The sequence below is a fragment of the Hesperophylax consimilis genome, chromosome 3 (genome assembly GCF_061612785.1).
Source record: "Hesperophylax consimilis isolate HC1 chromosome 3, BYU_Hcon_1.0, whole genome shotgun sequence".
Lineage (NCBI taxonomy): Eukaryota > Metazoa > Arthropoda > Insecta > Trichoptera > Limnephilidae > Hesperophylax > Hesperophylax consimilis.
In genome coordinates this window covers 18,153,358-18,169,609 of record NC_142838.1, presented here as the reverse complement: position 1 = coordinate 18,169,609, position 16,252 = coordinate 18,153,358, and the positions used below count along the sequence as shown (strand labels likewise).

General features: G+C 36.6%; 1 protein-coding gene across 3 annotated transcripts in view; it reads left to right on the top strand.

Annotated features, from left to right (window-relative positions):
- Khc-73 (Kinesin heavy chain 73) overlaps window positions 1-16,252 on the top strand; it is a 208,551-nt gene that overhangs the window by 144,268 nt on the left and 48,031 nt on the right. For all 3 annotated transcript variants that reach the window (XM_089648833.1, XM_089648827.1, XM_089648818.1), the window contains exon 4: window positions 14,604-14,875. In XM_089648833.1, the coding sequence (XP_089504959.1) occupies window positions 14,604-14,875 (272 nt within the window). The remainder of the gene's footprint in view (window positions 1-14,603; window positions 14,876-16,252) is intronic.

Sequence of the window (16,252 nt, the reverse complement as noted above, 5' to 3'; positions counted from 1 at the left end):
GATGAGAATTTATGCGTGCCTATATCGCTCACCAAACCTTGCCGAATCAGACACTGTTGAGTTGTTTAAATACTTGAGTGATACTGTAGATATTCTCTTGCCCCGTTACCCATCGGCCGAGTTTGTAATCCTGGGGGACTTCAATGTTCATAATGAACAATGGCTGAAGTTCTCGGGCCCAACAAACTCTGCCGGTAGATCAGCGGAATCCTTTGCCCTTATCCATGGACTAAGCCAACTCGTAGAATCTCCGACCAGAATACCAGACATCCCATCACATCGAGCCAACCTACTCGATTTGTTTCTCACTAGTGAGCCACTCGGGTACAGAGTGGAGGTGACAGCGCCCTTAGGATCCTCTGACCACTGCCTGATTACCACCTCTGTCCCATCCTCCATGAACCGTCAACCCGACAAACATGTAAAGAGGAAGGTATGGCACTACAGGGCAGCAAAATGGGACGGCATGCGGTCTTTCTTCGGCGCCTTTCCTTGGAGTACTGTATGCTTTAGCTCCGAGGACCCATCAATTTGTGCACGCGAGGTAGAAGAAGTAATCACATCAGCAATGGATTGCTACATTCCCTTCTCCGTCAAATCCTCTGGAGCGGGCACAAAACCGTGGTTTGACCATCGCTGTGCTGAAGCTGTCAGACTCAAAAATACGGCTTTTAATGCACTCCGGAAGATTAGCTCCATGAATAACCTTTCGGAATACCGAAAACGGGCAAGGGATTGTAAGAGAGTTCTAAATAGAGCTAAGAGCGATCACGACCAGAGAATTGCGAAAAAGCTGGCTGACTGCCCCACTGGTAGCCGTGCTTTCTGGTCACTCGCTGGCTCGATCGGAAGAAATTTCTGCAGAACCACTTTCCCACCTCTGACCAAGCCTGATGGTCGGCTGGCTAACTCGGCCCGCGAGAAAGCTGAATTATTAGGCAAAATTTTCGCGGAAAACTCAACTCTTCAAGATAACGGAGAGACTCCCCCTTCCATTCCGCACTGCGGTTTTCAAATGGAGGAACCGAAGATCCGGAACAGAGAGGTTCTCCGAGTCTTGAACGAGCTGAAAGTCGACAAAGCCAGTGGGCCGGACGGAATACCTGCCTTGGTCCTCAAGAGGTGTTCTGCAGAAATGACTCCAGTGCTCGCGAAATTATTTAGGCTCTCTCTCAAAGGTGGAAAGGTGCCAGATCTTTGGAAAAAGGCAATCGTCCACCCAATCCCAAAAAAGGGGGACCGTTCCGACCCTTCTAACTACCGCCCCATAGCCATCACTTCCATACTCTCGAAGGTATTAGAAAGGGTGGTTAACAACAAATTGCTCACATATCTCGAGAATAACAATATCCTAAGCGATCGGCAATATGGATTTCGTCGAAACCGATCGTGTGGCGATCTACTCGGTTATGTAACGCATATTTGGGGGCGGTACATGGAACGTTTTGGTGAAACCCAAACCGTTGGGTTGGATATCTCCAAAGCCTTTGACAGAGTCTGGCACCGGGCGCTTATCGGGAAATTACCATCGTATGGGATCCACCCAACCCTGCATAGTTGGATTGCGGACTTTCTGAGGGGAAGAACAATTCAAACCGTGGTTGACGGCTCTTCTTCCTCACCGCACCAAATCAATGCGGGGGTGCCACAAGGATCTGTGCTGTCTCCAACGCTGTTTTTATTGCACATCAACGATCTCGTTGAATGTGCACCAATTCACTGCTACGCTGATGACAGCACCGTTCACGAGGGTTATCTTTTTGACAGGCCCCCTTCCATCTATGATGTCCGAACAGCTCGGGAAGTTTTGAAGCGAAAAATTGACCACCACCTAGAGATGGTTCGTGCTTGGGGTAAGGCCAACTTGGTCAGTTTCAACGTCTCAAAAACCCAAGCGTGTCTGATTTCGGCAAAGAGGGAGATCAATGACTGTCTGGTGCAATTTGATGGGAGCACTCTCCCCAATAAAGACTCCATTGAAATGCTTGGAGTTACTATATCAGACCAGCTCAAGTATCGGGGATCCATAGAAGCCCGAGTAAATCAGGCCTCCAAAAAGTTGGGCGTCTTGTACAGGGCTAGGAGATTCTTCAACAGTGACCAGCTGCTGACCCTGTACAAGTCTCAAGTCCGCCCAACTATTGAATTTGGGAGCCACCTTTGGGCTGGTGCCCCAAAATACTTGATAAACCTGCTTGAGTCTGTGCAAAGGAGAGCGATCCGTCTGATTGACAATCCGTTGTTAACAGACCGATTGCCTTCTCTGATGCATAGACGCAATGTAGGCATGCTGTGTCTGTTCTACAGGTATTTCAATGGAGCCTGCTCCAAGGAGCTAGCAGCATTGATTCCTGATGCACCGGTGCACGTGCGCGAAACTCGACGGACACGAACTGAACACCCGTTCACGGTTGACGTTGGCTTCATGAGAACGGGCCGTTTTTACGACTCGTTTTTGTGTAAGTCGGCTCGTATGTGGAACGAGCTACCGGCATCTGTTTTTCCTCCCTCCTATAATCCGAGCCTCTTCAAGGCCCGCATTAACAAATCCCTTCCTACAGCCCCTACCTTACTCCGTCTCACAACGCCACCCAACCGGGTGGTGACATAGTTCCCCTGTCTGTGCACTGCACAGGCAGGGACACTCTTGTGAGGTGTCACATAAAAAAAAAAAAAAAAAAAAAAAAAAAACATAGGTACATTAGTATTTTTATTTTCAATCCGTACAGTAGTTTAGTATTGAGGTTATTGTTACCTTCAATATTGAATTTGGTTGAATTTGCTGAGAACTAAGAGTTAGCTCTATTGAATCAGGGCTGTCAGTAAGACATCTCATAACAATTTTGGGAAAAATTATAGTTTTGATTAAGTATATAAAATTATTAGATAACACTCTTCTGTCTGATATCTGATGTAAGTGCATTGTTTAGGTTCTGTGATAACTTAAGAATGGAATGGTATTATGCCTAATAACATTGATAATTACGACAGAGGTACGTTATTATAGCCTTCTTATAGCTATATTCCGTGCAGTTGAACACATCTACTACTTCTGAGAAAGCATTGCCAACTGCATGCAATCTAGGTATAAGGGAGTTTCTAAATGACGCAGTCCTGATATTGTTATTAAAATTAAAAAGAATTTTGGATCGAGTGGTTCTAGTGGGTATATGGAAGGTAATTAGGCTTAATATATCAGGGCTGTCTATAATACCATTGACAATTTTAAAAATAAAAGTCAAATCGGAAATAAGTCTTCTATCTGAGAGTTTAAGTAGGTTTAATTCTTTCATCAAGTGATTGTAATTTATTGTTTCTATAGGTAGACCGAGTTTATAGTTAATGTATCTTAGGAATTTATGCTGAATTTTTTCAATAGAATCGGAGTGGATTTTAAAGTAAGGACACCAAATAGGAGAATTATATTCGATTTGACTTCGAACAAGTGAGGAATATAAGATTTTTACTGTTGAAATATTTTTAAAGTCTCTGCCATTTCGGAGAATGAAGCCGAGCATTTTTAATCCTTTGTTGGTGACTGTTTCTACATGTGAAAGAAAGTTAAATTTTGAATCGAAAATAATGCCGAGATCGTTAATTTCACTTACAGAGGCGAGAGAAACATTGTTAATTTTGTATTGATAGTTAAGGGGTTCTTTTGTTCTGAAAAATCTCATAATGTGGCATTTACTAATATTGAGATAAAGTTTGTTAGTTTTGCACCAATCTTGAAGTTTATTTAAATTTATTTGAATGTGAAAACAGTCATTTATTGTTTTTATAATTTTAAATAGTTTAAGGTCATCGGCAAAAAGTAGCACTTCAACATTTTTATCAAATACAGTAACAATATCGTTTATGAAAAGGAGAAACCGTATTGGGCCTAAATGTGACCCTTGGGGTACACCGCTAGTAGCTATGAATTTGTGTGAAAGGTTAGAATTATTTTTTACTTGAAGATTTCTATTTGTTAAGTAGCTATTTATCCATTCCAATAGTTTACCCTCAATTCCGATTTGACTAAGTTTATTGAGAAGAATTTTGTGGTTAACTTTGTCAAACGCTTTTACAAAGTCTGTATATATTGAGTCGACTTGGGTTTTGTTTTCGAGTGAACATGCTATAAAATTTTCATATAAGGAGAGATTTGTTAGTGTGGATCTGCCTGGCATAAATCCATGTTGATTAGTTACAATGATGTTGTTAATATGTATGGAGATTTTATCGAGGATAAGTTTTTCAAACAGTTTGGGGATAGTTGAGAGCATGCAAATGGGTCGGTAATTTGTGACATCATGAATATCGCCTTTTTTAAATACAGGTGTTAGATAGCAATTTTTCCATAGGTCGGGGAAGCAGCCAGAATTTAATGATTGGTTAAATATATGACATAGTGGATTGGCTATTATTGATGCACAGTTAATTAGAAAGGCAGGACTAATTTTGTCAGGACCCGCTTTTTTCTTTAAGTCGAGTGTTTTTATTTTGCGTATAATATCAGGAACATTTATATGTAAAGCGGGAATGTGGACCGATTTCTTTGGATGAAAGGGTGGAAGTTGAACATTTGGGATATCATTATCGTAAACATTTTTGAAGAAGTCGGCAAACAAATTAACGATGTCATTAGTATCACTACTACTTTTCCCTTCGAAATACACGTATGTTGGTAGGCTAGGTTTGTTTTTTCTTAGTGAGTTTACATGTGTAAAAAAGTTTTTGGTATTTGAAGGAATAGACTTTTCTGTGTTGAGTATGTATGATTGATATAATTTTTTGGAGAGCTTTTTACAGTCAGTTCTATATTTATGAAATATTTTGTAGTCTGAGATAGAGTTGCTCTCTTTGAAATTTTTGTGCCAGATTTTTTTGTTAATTGTTAAGTGTTTTAAGTCATTATTAAACCATTTGGGGAACTTTGATGGTTTGAATTGAATTAAGGGAACATATTTTTCAATAGCCGTGTTGATGATGGAGTAGAATGATTCAAGATTTTGGTTAACATTTGTGTTTTTGCCTAAAAAGGACCAGTCTGTACTTTCTAAGTATTTTGTTATCAAAATACTTAGAAAGTATCAGTGGATAATCTGTCCTTGCAAAATTGTATGAATATTTAGGAACATTATTAGAGTAAATATTTAGGAAGTTGTTAGTAATGGTGATGTTTAAGGGAGGATGGTGGGAATCTTCGGGAAGAAGGGGTCTATGGATTTACATAATTTTACTGAAGTATCGCTACTAAATGCAAGATCTAGTAAGTGGTGATTAGAATTGTATACGTTATTAATTTGTTTAAGACCTAGGAAATTTGACATATTTATAATTTCACGAGCATTAGCAGATGTATTAAAATGAGTTGTTGAGTTATCACTATGGGTAATCCAGTCTATATTGGGAGTATTGTAGTCGCCGATTAGCAGCATTCTAGCTTCCGGATATTTGAGCTTGAGGGCCTCTACATCTTCAATGTGGTTTACGTAAATTTGTGTAATTGATCCGGGAGGAATATAAACACATCCAAGAATGATTTTTCCTAGGTTCGTCTTGAGTAGTAGGAAAATTTGTTCTATATTTTTGTGTTTGCATTTTAGCCTGGATGAAGTTATAGATTTGGTGACTGATATTAATACACCTCCAATGGAAGATGCTCTGAGGAACTAGCGTCATTGATCCCTTCCGCACCGGTGCGTAGTCGGGATACACGCCAAACGCGCGCCCAACATTTGTACACGGTTGACATTTGTCACATGAGAACTGGTCGCTTCTACGATTCGTTCTTGAGTTCAACAGTTCGGCTGTGGAACGAACTGCCGGCCTCTGTGTTTCCTCCCTCCTACAACATGGGACTCTTCAAGACCCATGTTCACTCCTTCCTCTCCACAAAAAGACCCTCCACACAGCATCCCCAAAGATGACATAGGCCCTGAGGGAAATTATTTTCTTCAGGGCCTCCTGTGTGGAGATAATATAAAAAAAAAAAAAAACTTCCTCCTCTTGATTTGGTGCTGGTGGCGGTACTTCTATCTAAGCGGTAGGTGTTGTGTGAAGTGAAGCCTAGTTCTTCTGTGTTAAAGGACGGATCCAACCAAGTTTCAGTCAGGAAATATATATGAAAGGGATGGATTGGAATCGATGATCTTAGCTCATTAAGTTTTGTGCGGCAGCCTCTGATATTCTGATAGTAAGCCATGATAGGTTTTAGTTTTTTGGGTTACTATTTACAATAACAGGTTTATTATTTTTGTATTTTATTGTGAGTCCAATCTCACCTTCTTTGGTTCTTTGGTCTAGTGTTAAACGTAGCTTGGTGAGATAGTTTCTTTGAGCTGGGGTTTGGTCTGAATAAATTTTAATACCGGGGTATTCGGTTATGTTGTTCTTTTTCTTCAGTATGTCTATGGCTTGGATGGAACTGTCAAGGATGACTTTAAGAGGTCGAGGTTTGTCAGGTTTTGTGATTCCCAGACGAAAAGTTGTTATGTTGGCTCGGGTGATGGATGAGTTAAGAGTTGTTAGTGTGGTTAAGATTCTCGTTGTATCATCAGTATTTTTTTCTATATGGGAACTGGCTGAGCTTTCAGGGAAGTTAAAAATAATTATGTTTTTTGATCGTTTTTTCCTCTCTTCGAGCTCATCGGCAGCTTCACACATTGATACAGTTGATGAGTTTGTGGATTCTTGTGATGAGTTTGAATCTATCAATTTTGAAGAGACCATGTGCTCGTACGACTTGATCTGTCCCTCGAGAATTCCAACTTTTACACCTACATCCAACATAGTGCCAGAGAGGTTTGACAGTTTATTGAGTAGTTTGGTCATCTGGTCTTTTGTTAGTTTTAAAGCGGGATCCGTTATGTTACTGTATAGAGCACTAATTTCTTCTTTCGCTTTATTGATATAAGAAAGAGCATCTGTGGCACTCATCTTGCAAGTTGGAATTTATAAGATTATTTTAATTTTATTTTATATAATATAGCGGTGACAACCCTGCACTTGAGTTGTCTGTGACAAGTTAGATGGGCTATTCACTTACACACTTCGATACTCTGAATGTGTATGTCAGTAGTACTTCCTTCTGTATGGCGTTTGTTTGTGTGTGTCTAATGCGCTCTGGTGACAGTTGAGATTTGAGATATTAAGTTATAAATAAAGAGTTACCAGTTAGGCAGCTGCAACTATTATTACACTGCTTAAGTTTAGATTTTAGTTGAGTTTTCGTAATAAAAATCACTACATAGAGTCCTTAGATTAATGTTTACTGTTAAATTTTGTGGAGCAAAAAAAGTATGTGTTCACTGTGACACTTGGTATTGTTGTTGTTGAAGTCGAGCACCTTCGTAGTAAAGCTTCATCCGCTGAAAAGGGGTTGCTTATAAATTAAAAGTTGAACGTATCCACGTACAATGCTTGGAAGGAAATATTTGAAAGATAATTTAAAATTCACGTTCGTAATGCAATTTCTCTTCATTGTACGACAAAAATACATTGAAAATTTGTAAAGGTTAAGCCCGTTTTTTTTACAACTATCATAAAAACTGAGTTCAAAAATAAGATTAATTCTCCGAGAGAAGTGTTTATTTAAGGTGATGTTCATTTTCAATGATTATTTGAAATTTGATATAATTCCATGGTTTAAAATTATGTTTTTAATATATTTTTCTAAGGACGGGTTGTTTCGGAAAATTTGAACAATTCATCAAATTTCAACGTCCATTTTCGGGTTCTGTGAAAGATTTATTCAAGTTCTGTTTTTATATCATTGTAGGCTAGTTGCTTGACAAAACTGAAATAAAAAAAGAACTTGAAAAAGTCTTTCACAGAACTTGAAAATGAACGTTGAAATTTGATGAATTGTTCAGATTCTCCGAAACAACCCGTCCTAAGAAATTGTGTAATTTTTGATGCTTTAGCAATTATTATTCAAGCACATTATCCGTATTATACATTAGAAGAGTGCGGACATTTTAAGAGGAATACGGACGTTGTAATTTTATACGATTGTAATTATATTAGTGCAAATTGATTGTTATTTTTTTTTCCAATGATTGCTTTTCACCAATAAACTGCAAAATAAAAATTGAACGTACCTAAATGATATTTTTCTATTATTTCTCTGACCTTTAACCTCGATCCCTGGTTATCTGAATCAATTTATCTTAGAGATAATAAAGTATTTCTGTAACCAGCGAACCCTTTCCGTTCCCTTAATTCCGTATGGCAGTTTTATATTTCCCACTGGGCTTTCACCATCTCCCAGTCGTGAATTTATTTGGCAAGACGTTAATAATCATATTTCTGAAAATTGAAAAACATTTTCTTAAAAATATTCGCCAACCCTCCAATAAACTCGTCTTCATTTCAAACCTTAAAAATTATTCAAAGAATTATCTGGTATATTTATTTCAATTTTATTTTTGATGATTCGTCGCAATTGCCCGGAGCCAGTGAAACTACGACAACTCCAATTTCTGAGATGTTGTCAGGCTGAAAGAAGTTGACAGGCGAAGGAGACGAAGAAGAGAAAGCTTGAAAAGTGCAATACTATTCAGGAGTTTTGGTCTCCATATAATTTGTTTTTGCCTCCGCGTCTTGTGGGTTCGAACCATAATGCCAACCTTTTTGCCACGAAGGTTGTGGCAGTTCTTTTCCATATTCGCCCTTTTAGGAAATGAAGGAAAAACCGACACTCATCGTATTATTCGCAGCTGCCACCCAAATTAGTGCAAACTCGTACGAAAATTTTAGCTTGTTTCAAAAAAATTGTGATGAGAAGATAGTTTTTGTCGACGCTTTGTAAAACAGAAAAGTGTTAAACGGTTTCAGATATTTCCACCCGATGGGTTTAATTCGATGCGGGTATAAAGTGCATTCCGCCGCGGCATTACCATTTCCCGGCTAAATCAAATACTTGCAGGCTGTTCCACTGAAGCAGTCCTAAATGTTTAGTTTTTCGCATTGCGGGTAAACATTTCCATAGATAATGCCTTGGTGTTGGCAACAAAAAATACCCCTTTGGTAATACACCATATCGCGTTCCTTACACGCCAAGCTAATCCGCTTTTCGCGAAGCATGAAAATAAATAGAATATTCATGTACCATTATTTTTAATAAACAATACAATTAATGTTTTTTGTTTAACCCTTTAAAAGGCCCTAGCTATTTAGTATTCATAAAGTAATTCAACGTAGGTAGATATACTCTTTAAAAGATTACAAATAAATATTTTTAATAAATATTCATATAAAATGTAATATATTTCTATATGTGATTTCGTACAAAAACACTTACGGGAAGTATTTATCCCTGTAAAGGTCACAAAAATTCATTAGTTCCATACTAAATTCATAATTTGATAATTCACGAAAAAGAATATTATGAAATTAATCTGAAAACAGTACTCCAAATTTTAAGAAATGTTACAAAAATTGTTAGTTGCCAGAATTTTCACAGGAATTCTAATGAATTCATTATAATCGAGGTGGAAAAATCACGCAACATGAACTACTTACATATCTGACAGCTGTAACACAAAAATTGCCTTGCAAACACGGCGGACTGTGATTTGCCACACACAATATATTCACTGTCCTAATTTGAAAATATTATGGGATGCCCAGAAGCAATTGCCCGTTTACGAATGGCAAATTCAAGGTGGAAAGCACGTACCTCGGTGCCTGACTAAGGATTAACTACATCAATGTTGCATGTTTTAACCCTTTGCACACGAAAGTTTTCTGGTATGTGCGCATACCGTCAACACAAAGCATTTTTTAAAAACATAAATTATTTGAATTGTAACTAAATTTATAAATATAAAAAGCTTTTATTTTTCTTTTTATAAATTTGTTTTCGTAAAATAGAATAACGTAACTCATTATTGTTCGATTAAATTCAACTATGATTCTGGTTAAATTATATTGAAAAGTAAAAAAAAATATGTATATTAAAATATTGAGAAATAAGATTTTATTTTCTTGCCGCCATAGCGGAGGCACTCGAGTAATACGACAAATCATGGATGCCGCCCATATGGCGGCACTATTCGGCAGATTTCATATTGTTTGGGGCACCGTGATGATTCAAATATATATCAAAACATTATTGAATATCAAGTCGTGGAAAAGCACTCTGCACAATAGATGATCCTGGATTTTAGAACCTTTTTCCTCTTTTGTTTTTCTGTGCGTACAGTTTGATAATGAACAGTTGAAATAATTTTATCAAATGATTCACTACGAAATCCTCTTTTTACCATCTTAGCAAATACAATTAATATTTTATAAGGGTGTTGGTACAGAGTAGATCGAGATGAATCCTTTGTTCGTGTAAGCTGAGTCAACTCCTTTATTTTACTATTTTGTCTTGAATTATTATATTTTATATTGTCCTGTTGTATATTCTGCCCGCTCCTTACAAATTACCATGTTCCTTGAAACGAATCATCCATTTCGGACAGAAATCCAATATTATGTTTAAAGCATTAAATTAGCTTTGCTCGACATAATCCTTATTGAACCCCTATCGATTAATCAAATCTTCGAACGTAGAATTACACTTCTGTTTGCTACGAAACGCTTTTTTATCGACATCGGCGTCGGAGATAAGTAGGAGAGAATCAATTATATTAAGAAAATCGATGTCCATTGTTAATTTGTCTGACCGAATTAGCCACCGTTGGCCTGTTATTAAACGAGTTTAAATTTAAGACATTTCCAAGCAATGTTTTCATTCCGAATGAAACCTTCCAAAAAATGCGATGAGAATTTTAAGCAAAATGTTACGTGAATTTACATAATGTTTGAAGTGAGCTACCTTATATTAATAAACCCAAAGGTTTTTTATTATTATTCTTAAAATAGATGTCCTTTTGTGAATTCCACGGTCTATGTTGAAAATGTCATTTTAAAATGTGACATTAATGTTGTTATAAATTGTTTCTGTAAAGCTTTATTTTATACTGTGTCGATTTTTTTGCGTACACTGAGAAAACTTACGGACATAAAATATTGCTAACTTATTGAAAATCTCTTCAAATTAATCGTATTCCTGTTTAAAACGGGATAGCAGGCCTTTAACGAGTGAATTGATAGATTTCCTAATAAACTTTCTATTAAACAATAATGTTTTATCGCGATTGTCGGAACACGTGTTCATAAAAATTCAAATATTTTCGCTTTTCGTCATTAGAACAAAAGTAGCTGCATGAATACGTGTTTTGATATATTATGAAAGTACTAAAAGGTTAGCAGGAAGCGGCCAGTTATAACGTTTTTAATAAATCAGCAATACTCATTTTGTCCTTGTATATTTCACGTAAACCAACGTAACGTTTCAATTCAATTGCGTACAAGTGATAAAAGAATACAATGATCACCACTCACAAAACACACATATTGATGATCCTATCAAATCATAATTGTAGTCGGATAATACAAATTATAAGTAATTGTTATTATTATTATTTTTCATTTGTTATTTCGGCTACTGGCAATATACCTAGCTCTCTCATTGATAAATTTAGGCGTGTTAGATCTATCAAAAAAATTATATATAAAGGATAACGAAAGATTTTTTAAATATTTATGTTGAGGGATCAGTAGGATTTATAGGCCCTGTTAGGAGTTCTACGGAGCCGAACCCTCTGATATGAAAATATATGGAGTCTGTGAATTATTTTCCCATTTGATCTCTGGTGAGTTGACGTGTTGTTCTTGTATTGTTTTGTATTTATTTTGCTTATGTAATGCACTTGCATAATGTTGATTGACTAGATGATCATTTGTGGAAAAGTGTGTGGAAGGGTTTAGTTTTTCCTATGGGGAAGATTTAACCCGGACATAAAGTCGGAAATTAAGCATATAAATGTCTAACCCCGTTTTTGTGCAAATTTTCAAATGGGTAAACGACTAATGATAATGAACAGATATTAGTTATATTAAATGTGTATGGTTTTATATTTTATCAGGGTTAGGTTTAAAAGCAATAACAAACTCTTTAGCGTATGCTAAATTTTTACTCTACAATAAACCTTTTTTAAATTTTGAAGTCAATCGTTTTTGTGATCAAACATGTTTCAATTCGTCGTTTGCATTGTATATGTATACCTATTACCAAATGATCTAATTAGGATTCCATTCTGGTAGTGGGCGGATTGCATAAAACTATTTCAGTCCTCCTATACTGCTTGTCAGGCTTCCTGCAAATTTAATATTGACCGGTTAAGTAGATTACAAGCGATTAGATAATGGTGACTTCCACAACCGCAGCCTTGACATTTGAAAGTCTCACATATCCGATATTATACTTACGTAATCAAAATCATGCTCTTACTCGCAGAAGAGACACTGTAATGCCAAATTCATAACTACTAAGACTTATTTGGTTCCGTGGTTTAGAAAACATGTCAGCAATAAAGGCAGTGGTAAACGAGCAACTTATTCCAACAATTTATTGCCAAGATTTCTGAATTGTCGGTCAAGATTGCCCAATATTGTAGTGTGACGATATTCTTGCCCTGTATTGACGGTGAGTTCGCTACCGATGTTACGACAATTTTGCCGGGTCAAATCTATTTCCTTCTCGCTCTTTTAAATGCGTCTGTCTCTCTCCACCACATGTTCATACCCGCTACAAATGCTGTCATAATATCGAACGCGATTAATGTTGATAAATAATTTCGCGATAAAAAAAAAAAGTTTATACAATATTGGAGTTATTGCATGAGATGGTTTTTTTTGTGATGTGAATTTGTCTTGTAGTCATGACGGGACAGACAAAAACGACGGCCAACAACTTGCCCTGCGAGACTATTGACGGCCAAAACCACAAGCAATTTATCTTGCTCGTTTAGAAGAATACGGATTTACGATGCTCGCGATGTTCTGTAATTTATTGGGTGATCGATAATTTTGATTACGAAAAATTTCAGCTTTTTGACCACTTCCGCGCTATTGTATTTCTAGTGCAGAATAGATTACCTTTACTTTTGCACGATTAATTAACCCAATTAGCACCTAACGCCTTATTAACACTCTTCAGACGGGCGATAACGAAGATCCCATTCGAGATAATGAATTCTGTTTTACACATCTTTGAAAATAATGTATTTGAATGAAATTTTTTACCTTGTACTCACCACATCCCAACTATAAAAAAATTGTCTGAAATTAAAGCCTACTTTTGTAATACGACTCCTTAAACTGAAGTTAAAGTCAGTGTTGGGCCATTTAGTGATGTTTTATTTGTAAAAAATTACGTTTTTTATTACATTACAAAATATTTTTTTATATTTTCGCATAAATGGTTACAAAAAAAACGGTGCGATATGTGTAAGGATGAGTTTAAATAGTTTCCTTTTGATGAAATATTCTTCCACAGAAAATACAATAATTTGAAGCATTGGGAAAGCGTGGTTCACTTTTTTGAACACATAAACTTATAGTTGCGACCATTTCAAAGCGATTGATATAAAATTATCGAACAGCAATGCCTTTTCCGCCATTCAAGTAGGACCGGCGTAAAACGAAGTACTACGCTTCCCGCCGAAAATGCATTAATATGTAAACAGGAAAAAAATTATTATTTTCTGGATTATTTTTGTCATGAGTGATTTTTTGTGTATTGTTATATCTTTTTATTTTGATAATACATCTTGTCTTAAAACTTAACATATATATACTTTCTACACGTTTACGTTCTGATAATGTAAACTGTCATTCCCGAACAAAAAACATAGTAATTCTCCAAGTAGCTTTTCAAAGCTTTACTTTTTCAACTTTACTTTTTTAATACTTAGCCATTTGTAATACTGCTTACGGCCATTTCACTTGGATTAACAAGGTTTTATGAAATAACTATACTTTGGTATTTCTTTCATTGGTTCAGACTTGTGGAATAAGCTTTCAAAATTAGAAAATGATGTAAGATGCAAACATTAAAAAAAAAAAGATTTTTAATTTATTTTAAATAAGTTTTTCACCCCTATCTATATTATATTAGCTATTTGTGAATACGATTTTCTAAAACGATCAGTTTTCAGTTTCGCTTTGAGTACCAGCCTTAGTTCGCGCGGCAGTCTATACCAAGCTTTACAAAGGGCTTCATACTCCGAAAACACAATCTCCGCACTTTGTATCTGGAATGCGCTTTGGCTCCTTCAACCTTCTGATAGCTGATGACGTGGCCGATCCTAGAGTTGATTAGTTTTTTCATTCCCCCTACATAGAACACAGGTGAACTCATAGTGTACTTGAGATTTCATTTTAGTTAGACGATAAACTTTAATTTTACAGTAAAAAGTTTAGTTGTCATTTTGACATTCGTTGACTTGAAAAAAAAAGCTTTCACATTTCGTTACTGGCAAGAATTTTAGTACAGCCTGTTAGCACCACGTGATGCACACCCTCCCATTTCCGCAGCATTTTGTACACAATAATATAAATCGTAGCAAGTAATATTATTTGTGCAGCGCCCTTGAGATGTTTTTTTGCATTTCACCAAACACTGCTGCAACCATTTCATGCAACTCTGAATCGTGGTATTTCACTAGAGTATCTTTTTTTTACACATTTCAGTTATATAATTAATTTATCTTGTTGTTTAGGTTCTGGAAAGTCTTACTCCATGATGGGCACGCAGGATAGCAAGGGCGTGATCCCTCGCCTGTGCGACTCGTTGTTCGAGGACATCGCGCTGCGTCAGACGCGTGAGCTCTCCATCAAGGTGGAGGTGTCCTACATGGAGATCTACAACGAGCGCGTGCACGACCTGCTCGACCCGCGCACCACCAACAAGCAGTCGCTCAAGGTGCGCGAGCACGTCGTGCTCGGGCCCTATGTCGACGGGCTGTCGCGCCTCGCCGTCACCTCCTTCAGGGTAAGTTTATCACTCCATCCATACATATTACTGCGGTTCCTGCTGTTAACCTAAATTACATATATTTCTGAACACCGGCATCGAAACATTCAACCAGCGCTCCCGTCGCGTTGCCTCTTCGATGTTTCCGGGAACGTCATCATATCATTATTACATTAGCTTCGAACGCCGCTCCGAACAACTGATATTCATAAAGTTTTGTCAGTGAAAAGTTATTTTTCTAATAATATACTATATAATAAGTATTCCCGGGTTACGAATGAACGGACAATATTCATAATATTATGTTAAACAACTTTTTTAATCTGTATACTGTTTAACGGTTCTATTGTTTCCATATGGTGTGGAAGACGTAAATCACAAGCTCTCCACATATGAGTAATCGATTGAAATTTTACCTTTTAATGTTGGCAAACACACGACTTCAAAAAAATATTTTCCACTGCGTTTACTCTTGATACATGCTTAAATAATATAGTAAAAAACAAACAAAAAAACATCAATTAAAACTAGTAGAAAAGAAAGAACCTTAAAATAGAAAAGTTTTTTTTACTTAAAGGTTACATGTTTTAAATCAATTTTCTTGATATTTCAACATCTCACATTTGAATAATATTATTTTACAAAGTAAGCGTTGCACACAAGCTGGGCTTTTCTTTATGTTCATTCTTTACTATGTACGTTCTTATATATTTTGGTTGATGTGTGCGAAATCCATTACATTCAGTTGGGTAAATGTGACATCTACAAAGTCATATATACAAAAGTCCGCACACTGTTTGACAACGTACAATCACTTAAGAGCTTCTGTGGGTTCTGGCGATACAGTGTTACGTACTTACTAGAACTTTTTTACATTTCGCTTAACTTAATTCCACTGGAAAAGTCCCAGTAGTAACTTGGAGATGAGTATCGGTTTAATTCTGTGCCACAATCCGTCCAATGGAAATCATTCCCAGTCAGAACTTTCGACATACGAACTATATACTATTGTGTTTATTATTCAATACAATTCTCATTCGAGTTTGTGGCTTATATTCAGTATAAATACTTCAGTTATAGGGGATTTATTTATTATTATATCACCCGCTGGACGTTAGATCTAAAGACATAACTACGTAAAAATTGTAGAAGTAACGGTAGATATATACCGGTAGATAGGGTACCGGTAGGGGATACGGTAGACGGTAGATAGGTACCCACGTTAGATAAAATAAGAGATTGACGTTTATTTAAGCCATCTTTAGAAATATTCGAATATACAGGGTTTTCCAATAAGAGGTGTTATTTTGAATAGCCCGCTATTTCGGTAGATGTTACTTTTGAAGCTGTCATTTCTTGACATTTGACAAGTAGAAACTACGCAATTAATAAAAA